At 46.9% G+C, this 8,671-nt stretch overlaps 1 protein-coding gene across 9 annotated transcripts in view; it reads left to right on the top strand.

Annotated features, from left to right (window-relative positions):
* Positions 1 to 1,770: 1,770 nt before the first annotated feature.
* The window catches only part of PABPC4 (poly(A) binding protein cytoplasmic 4), a 32,807-nt gene continuing 25,906 nt past the window's right edge, over positions 1,771 to 8,671 (top strand). For 6 of the 9 annotated variants that reach the window (XM_081144989.1, XM_081144991.1, XM_081144988.1 and 3 more), the window contains exons 1-3: positions 1,783 to 2,985; positions 6,613 to 6,806; positions 7,514 to 7,629. In XM_081144989.1, the coding sequence (XP_081001115.1) occupies positions 2,793 to 2,985; positions 6,613 to 6,806; positions 7,514 to 7,629 (503 nt within the window). In that variant the 5' untranslated portion in view covers positions 1,783 to 2,792. Of the gene's footprint in view, positions 2,986 to 6,612; positions 6,807 to 7,513; positions 7,630 to 8,671 lie in introns of all 9 variants that reach the window. The other 3 variants (XM_081144994.1, XM_081144995.1, XM_081144996.1) reach the window with 3 other exon arrangements.

Below are 8,671 nucleotides of genomic sequence, written 5' to 3'. Positions count from 1 at the left end.
GACACTCTAACCACTGAGCCACACTGGCCAGGGGCAAAATGGCGATGATTTTAGAGAGAAAATTATGTTTCAGTAATACACCTTCATAGATATTAGATTCTAGTGCTGTTCATTGTCTTTTGAGGTTTTAGTTTTCTACCCATAAACTGGACTAGGTGCTGAATTCTTCTAATTTCCTTCAATATCCTGCTATAACTCTGCAAATGAGTGTTCCAATTTTTCTGCCATCTAACTTGTAATCATTGAGAGCTAAAACCGTCCTTTTCCCAAATCCATGCAAGCTAAAGTGTGACAACTTGATATGAACTTCAGAGAAATCACAACAGCTCATATATGGACAATCTTCATGCCTGTTACAGACAGATCATCTGAGACATGCAAACTGTAGACTAGGAAGAGTTATTGGACTGTAACTGCCTGCCTTCACTCCAGAAAAAGATGATTCCAGATACATATCTAGAAATTTCGACTGGCTGCTTTGAGAACTCAGAGGTGGAATTATAAGCTGCTCTAATTATTAACCATTGTTTTTCTTTTGTTTACATAAAGATGCCTCTTATCAAATTCCTGATTGCTTGCACCCTCGGCCTCCCTTTGGGAGCCCACATGCATCACTATCTCCTGAAATGAGACACAACTGTTTAACTGAACTAACCTATTCTCAAGAGTGAGACTGGTTCAGTGAGATATGGGACAATCTATCAAACCCAAGTTCTGGAATGCGAAACTTCTCAGGAAGTTTCAAAGGCGGGACTAAAGTCGGTCACAACAGGCTTCTCCAATCTAAATCTGCCATTGTAGTACTTGAATTATTTTGAGCTGAAAGCAATTGAGACCCTGAGGGCTTGGGAGAAACTTTTACCCCCATCCCTTAAAGAATTTAAATTGGAGGCCTTGAGTATAATAAGAGCTATTAACAGAAGTAAACTTTTTACAGCCCTATAGATAGGGTTGGCAAACATCTAATTACTCAACATCTGCTCTCCCTATTGTCCTGCAAATGACCCTCTTCCCCTTTGAAGCCTTACCTCATCCTTAGCTCCGAGCGTCATATACACCTCATTTTAACTGTCTCTGAACCTCCTGTGTGTCTGACTCTCTCATGTATGTGGAGTTTCTATACTTACAGATATCATTACATTTATTTATTTTCTCTTGTTAATGTCTTGTCAATTTAATTATTAGACTAGCTGAAATAAAGTTTCTTTCTCCCCCACAAAGCATAGACACTAACTCTCTTTTACATATAAACAGAAAGTACTTTTTAGCCCTTAAATGTCAACTACCTTTCCAGAAGTGCCACTACCACGTAAATAGAGGGATGTTTGTATTTTGTTTTATGAAGCTTCATCAAAACTTGTTCATCTTTCTAGAAAACCCCATCACCCATAGATAGCACTGCACTGGTAGCTGTCCAAGCCTCATGATCCTACAGCTAGGTCCCAGTATTCTGAAAACTTCAGAATGCGCTCTCCTGTATTTGGGCCTAAACATTTACATATTGGAACACCTATTATGTAATTATAATTTACTTTATGTCACCTTTATTTTACAATTAAGCAATATATTGTTTATAAACATTACGAGTGTGGGTGGATTAAATTACCTATGGGTTCTACTCCGGGAGAGGCCAGCTGTTTGCGATAGCATTCGAGCGGTCAGAGGCCCTTGGGTCTGGCCCAGGCCCACCCCCGCGGAGCGGTCCTCCGCGCGCCAGGGGTCGCTGTAGCACCGCACAGCGGCGCCGCGGCGCTCTCGCGTGGCCGCCCCGCCTCGGGCCCCCGGGCCGAGTGGGCGGGCACGACTGCGCCCAGGTCGCGAGGCGCCCTTCGACCAGCAGCGCCCGGGGCGGGTATAAATGGAGCGGTGGCTCCCCCAGCCGCCTCTCTCCGCCCCGGGTCGCCGCAGCCTTTGCCGCTTTCGGGCTCAGTAGCCTGAAGAAAAAAAAGAGAAAAAAATAAAAAAAAAACCCGAAAACGCTTTAAAATCTGAAAAAAAAAAAAAAAAGAGAGAAAAAGAAAGAGAGAAAGAAAAAGCGAATCCTCCTCGGGGAACCCGCGGGGAAGTCACTTTTGCACGCTTCCGGCCTGCCCGCGCCCGCCGCCGCCGCCGCCGCCGCCGCCGCCGCACCTGGGCGTCCGTCGGTCCCCGTCTGTCGGTCCGGTGGTGAGCTGCCCGCGTCCACGCGCCTCCGCTCAGGCCTCCCGCCCGCGCCGCGTGGCAGCCCCGCGCCCCCGCCCCCCGCGCCGGCCTCCCCGCGCACCACGTGTCCGCGCTGCCCTTCGCGGCCCGGCGTGTAGGCGGCTGCGCGCTCGGCCCCCTAGGCTCGCCGAGCCGACGCCGACAAATATTTTGTATCCCTCTTCCCTGGCTGCTGTAATCTTACACCGCCAGGAGCCCGAGGCCTATATTTAAAGAAACGCGTGTCCCGGAGGCCGCGTGGGCAGCGTTTGGTTGGCTCTTTAAGAATTTTTGTAATTTGGAGGGAAGTCCCCATTTTAATAAATTTGTTTTGGAAATTTGGAGCTTCAGGCCAGGACAGCTGAAAATTACTAACTCCCAGGGAGGGCCATATTGTTTTTGAGAGCCTTTTGTCTGCGGTCTTGCAGTCTCCAGCGAGCCGCCCCCGAACTCGTCTGTCCCTCCTGGTGCTGAGCCTACGCCAGCCTCTCAGCCTCACTCTGCCACCTGTGAGCCGCGGCGCGGCCCGGGCTCCGGGAAGAACCCCTTTTTGTCCCGTGTGGTCCCTGTAAGAAGTCCTGGCGGGGCTTGGGGTGGTGGGGGCTGGGGAGATGAACGCTGCCGCCAGCAGCTACCCCATGGCCTCCCTGTACGTGGGTGACCTGCACTCGGACGTCACCGAGGCCATGCTGTACGAAAAGTTCAGCCCTGCGGGGCCTGTGCTGTCCATCCGGGTCTGCCGCGATATGATCACCCGCCGCTCCCTGGGTTATGCCTACGTCAACTTCCAGCAGCCAGCTGACGGTGAGTAGAAGCTGTGTCCACAAATTCTCAGGATCCCTGGGGGCCCTAGGAGCCATCCACCAGGCAGGTCCCTACCCACATGGGGGAGGGGGGGCGCATCATGACAGCACGTTGCCACAGAAGCCATGTGGGGAACAGGATGCAGGGGTTGAGAACACGGGATCCTGGCATCAGATGACCAGTTTCAGTCTTGTTTCCACCACTTGCAAACTGGGTGACCTTGGGCTAATCAGTGGTGGCAATGGGGTTGGGACCCAAGGAGACTAAAAGGGTTTCAGAGGGAAGTCACCATCATTCCGTGGTGTGTATGGTCCTGCTCCAGTGGGGCTGATCTATTAGAGAGACCCTTGCTGGTAAGTGGGTGTGGGCATGGGCAGGTGCCCCTTACAGGCGTGCCAAAAAGCACAATTGAAATATAATTCCTGCAAAAATTTTAGATTGCAAAACTGCTGCCCTTTCCCCTACCTTTCCCCTGGACTAAGTCTGATTTTGTGCTAGTAAGGGTCTTTCAAGGCAGGTAGGAGGCAGGAAATAATTCTGTGCATTAAATTTGAGGAGGCACTTGTGTTAGCACCACTAGACAGAGCTTCGTGTGCCAGGCCAGCTCCCTAGTCTGGGTGTTTGCCACTGGGGTGGAGGTATTCTTGGCTCTGGATGAAGCCTTGGGCTGTGGAAAATGGGTCTCAAGGTGGTCTGGGGAAGAACCGCTGTGGAAATCCGCTGGGCTGGTGGGGATTATCATCTCACCTGTGAACAATGCTTTACACCTTTCAAAACCCTTTACTTCATCCCATCTGAAGAATATAGTACTCCTGAGAAGGGAAAGGGACTGCCAGTGGAGTGGAGAGGTATGCTGCAGGCGTGGTGGCGGGGGTGAGGCCTGAGGAAACCTAATCGGGGGCTGCACGTGACTCTAGATTAAAAAGGAACAACTGTAGAGATCATTACTGGGAGAAACAAGCCATTCTGTGTCAAAGGATCTCTCCAGGTCCCTATTTTTGTCCCCACTTTGTTTGCTGGCCGTGAAGCAGAGAATGTCACTTGCCCAGGATGCAGTTGAGACCAGAGGATTGGACTTGTTGAGATACACAAGACACTGCTCCCACCAATTCCGTATGCTCTGAGCTGACTTGTGTCTGGCTACAGGCACAAAGAAGGTAGCTGAGTGTCGCCTTTTTAGGTGGGAGCAGTGGGTACATTAGCTGTTGCCTGCCTTCTTGACTCTTCTGAACAAAAGTCCTGTCACTTAGAGATAGTAGCAGAAGCCATTGGTCAGTGTATCTGCCAACACATACCTCTGCAGGACCTCTCCTTGCTATAAATAAGTGCAGCCTGATTTGTCGGGCTAAGCTGACTTGCCTTCTGCAGCACTGTCTGGAAATAGAAGAGGATCTGTGTTGAAATGGGTTCCTTCACTGCTAATTAATGAAACAACACAAGTTGGGGTCTCAGGCTTTCTATCTCAGCTGGCGATCAGAAGCAAAATCTTCTGTGCCTGAACTTTTCCTGCCTTGGATCTTTCTTGTCTCCCATTTCCTGACTTCCTCCCCTCCCACACTGAGGAGCCCACCTGAGGAAGGTGGCAAAGGTGGTTGGAAATGAGTGAAAAGGAGATACTCCCTTGGTTGGCCAGGCAGCTAAGCTTGTGGAGGGGTAGTTAGGGGATTTTGTCCCCTTTTTAAGTGGGATGGTGCCTTGAAGCAGGAAACCTCCCTACCCCCCATCCTTTCATGGAGGACATTCCTGGGTAATAATATCATTGCATAAGTCAGGGTAAATGGCCAGCAGCTCTGGGTCCTTGTTACAAGTGAAGAGAATTGCTTCTGACTGCAGGTGGTGATACCTTTTAGCTTCTGGTCCTTCAAATGGTCTCCATGGTGCACACATGGATATGGTTGGGAAACTAAGGAACCAAGGCCCTGGATAGGGAACTTGGTTGGACTCCAAGTCATTTGAAGACCTGGAAATGACCAGATGCGGGGCCTACCTGTACTGTCTACTTAGGTAGAAGGGTGTTGCCATTTTCTCCTTCTTGTCTCATAACACAAAGAACGTTTCTGTGTGTACCATTAGTAGTTATCATTTTGATGATTGAGGCTTTTTGTCTGTATCAATTTCTGTTCTCAGAAACTGAAAATATAAGAAACTGGGCTGAATTCAGGGATAGCACTTTTTCAATCCCAATCATTTGCTCTCAGTTTTGTTTTGTCATTTGTCTCATAGTTGGAGTGTAGACTAAATGACAACTAGTTGATAACTTCAATGCAATACTTTATTGAAAAAGAACCAGAAAATCTGGTATTAGTTTATTTTGAAATTCAATATTATTCTGTATTAGTTTTGGGTGTATAGCATAGTGGTTAGACAATGGTATTAGTTTCTTTTCTCTCTTTTTTGTTTGTTAACCCTCACCCACAGATGTTTTTTCCATTTTTAGAGACAGTAGAAGGAGTAGAAGGGAGGGGAGAGGGAAGGAGAGGGAGAGGGAGAAACATCAATGTGACAGACACATCGATTGATTGCTTCTGGAGATCAAACCTATGACCCTTGGGTGCGTGGGCCAATGCTCTAACCACTGAACCACACTGGCCAGGACAGTGGTATTAGTTTTTTAATCACTAGTTAGCTGCACCATTTAGCCACCCTGAACATAAGTTTGTTCATTTTATAAAATGGATAATTTCACCTGTCCCACCTGTGTCACTGTGATAGACTGCACTGTCTTTTATAAATGATAAAAAGGCTTAGTCAAATAGGAGGTACAGTAATCACCCCTTATTTGCTGGTTTGCTTTTTGTGGTTTCAGTTACCTGTGGTCAACTATGGTCCAAAAAGATTAAATGGAAAATTCCAGAAATAAACAATTCATAAGTTTTAAATTGCACGCTGTTCTGAAGCGTGATGTACTCTCCCGCCATCCTGCCCGGGATGAGTCATCCTTTGTCCAGAATATCCATGCTCTGTACACTACCAGCCAGTTGGTCAAGTCACTTAATAGCCATCTCAGTTATCAGATCGACTGCTGTAGTGCAGTGTTTGTGTTCAAGTCACCCCTATTTTACTTAATAATGGCCCCAAGCACAAGAGTAGTGATGCGGGCAATTCAGACAGGCCAACGAGAACTGAGAAGTGCTTCATTTAAGGAAAAGGTGAGTACAATACAATAAGATGTTTTGAGACACAGGCCGCATTCTTACAACTTTCATTACAGTATATTGAGAAAATTGTTCCATTTTATTATTGTTAATCTCTTACTATGCCTAATTTATTTATAAATTAAATTTTATCATGGGTATTGTATGTATAAGGAAAAACATATAATTGGTACCATCTGCAGTTTCAGGCATCCACGTCAGGGGTCTTGGGACAAATGCCCCACCACTATGTTATCATTTGATCCTGGTTATCATTTGATCCAGAAGGCCATTTAGATGATCTTGCCTAAACCCCTTACCCAACAAGGATGCAGACCCACAGGGGTTGAGACTTCAGCCATGAAGTAGATTAATTGGCTAGAATTTAGAGTGGTTACCTTGAAAAGTCCTGGAATTATTTATTCCTGGGATAGTGGCAGTTTACCTGTGTGAGGTGTTTTATATCCTTGATTGAAGTGTGTTTCTCTTGCAGCTGAGCGGGCCTTGGATACTATGAACTTTGATGTGATTAAGGGAAAGCCAATCCGCATCATGTGGTCTCAGAGGGATCCCTCTTTGAGAAAATCTGGTGTGGGAAATGTCTTCATCAAGAACCTGGACAAATCTATAGATAACAAGGCACTTTATGATACTTTTTCTGCTTTTGGAAATATTCTGTCCTGCAAGGTAAACATTGATTAAATTATTTCAGCAGAATAATTACTGCATTCTGAAAACAAGATAAATACTAAATGGGAAACTGCCTTGGAATTAGTGGACAGGGTATGGTAATTTTAAAAATTCTGGAAATGGCTCTTAGACCTAAAAGTTCCTCGTAGATAGTCTTGTGCCACAACCTAGCATAACTAACAGGTGCTTTTGTGTTTTTGTTTGTTCTTCCCTCTGCCTGAAATATCCTTCCTGTCTGCTAAGTTTGGAAAGCATGAAAAGGTTTCTCTTGGGGTGGGGACCCAGAGCGGTGCCTCTGGTTTCCAGGAAGCTCTGTGTAGTCATTTTAGAAGCATAATTCACCTTCTTCCTTTTCTGTGCACCTGTTTGTGTGGAGAATTACGTATAACTTGTGTGGTGGTGGTGAACATGTCTGACTCCACACTAGACTGAAATTCTGTTGCAGCTTGGAAAATGGTTTGTCTTTCTACAGCACTGTGGTTTTGAACCCATATGTCTTAGTGTTTTTAAATTAGTGGCCACCATTTGTAAATGGAACATTAGTGGGTGCCTGGTGCTGAGTGTTAGAAAAACCTTAACTGCTGTTGTCTCCTGCTGTTTGCTAGAGGCCTCAGTCATGGGAGACCCTGAGTAAGAGACCACATGGTTCTGGAATTTCTGGAGCTACCCAGTGGCACTAAAGTGGCCTGCCTTGTCTTTGACAGGTGGTGTGTGATGAGAACGGCTCTAAGGGTTATGCCTTTGTTCACTTCGAGACCCAAGAGGCTGCAGACAAGGCCATCGAGAAGATGAACGGCATGCTCCTCAATGACCGCAAAGTGTGAGTGTCCCAGTCTGGAGCAACATCCATCGCATGAGCCAGCCATGGCCCCACCTCGGTATTAACTGGCACACACAAGGCAGCTACTGGTTCTCTCGGCCCAAGTGTGGCCTGCTCCTACCTCTCCACTCCAGGGCTGGTGAGTCTCCCTGCTGAGCCATGGCAGCCCTTTTGACTCGCCAAGGTGGGCTTCCTGCCCAAGCCATGGCCTGCCTGCTGCCTCTCCCTTAAAAGCATATGTCTGGGTTTTGTGATCATTGGCAACTGGGGCTGGCTGGAACACAGCTCTAAGCCCACTCAGAGCAGGGGTCTTTGCCAGCGGCAGAGTGGAGAGGGCCCTGGACTGACCAGGAGCTGTATATTAGCTATGTCACCTTGATCTGTCCACGAGGTCACTTGCTAGGAGTTAATGCCAAATTGCCCCCAGATCTTCACTTGGCTAACTTATGACATAGTAGCTTTCTAACACAAGGCTGGCTCCACAGTAGTACTTAATTTGGTTACAAGGAAAAATCTCATCTCATTGCAGAAGGCGCTATTCATAATAGATCTTGTTGTTTTGGTGTGCAGAATGGAGAGATGGGGATCTTAGCTAAGCCATTCCGGGAGAGGAGAAGGGACAATAAGTCTTGGCTATAATAAAAGTCATTTCTGTCCTTTGGGTTGTTGAACAGACCAGGGATGGGTTACATCGATAATGTGTATGCGCCCAGTTGTCAAGTTTCCCAAAGGTATCACTAGAAAGAAATCAAAGAGTCAATGTATGGATACATTCCTATTAAATGTAAATAAAGTGAAAAATTAAAGGTAGTTCACTCCAGCAATTTCACTCCTCAGATTAACCACTGTTAACAGTTTGGTTTGTATCCCTCCAGACCTTTTCTATGCATTTACATAGATGCACAGAAATGAACGTTTAAAAAAACATGGTCGTCAGGTTTCTTCACGAAGGCATTGTGATGTGGTAGGAGTAGCCTGGTCTGAGCCAGGAGTCCTGGGGCTGGTCCCTGCAAGACAGTCCTGCCTCTTTCTCTTTCTGCGG

This window comes from Miniopterus schreibersii (assembly GCF_964146895.1).
Source record: "Miniopterus schreibersii genome assembly, chromosome: 8".
Taxonomy (NCBI): Eukaryota; Metazoa; Chordata; class Mammalia; order Chiroptera; family Miniopteridae; genus Miniopterus; species Miniopterus schreibersii.
Note: the sequence above shows the minus strand (reverse complement) of the source record. Positions and strands in the feature narration are given on the sequence as shown.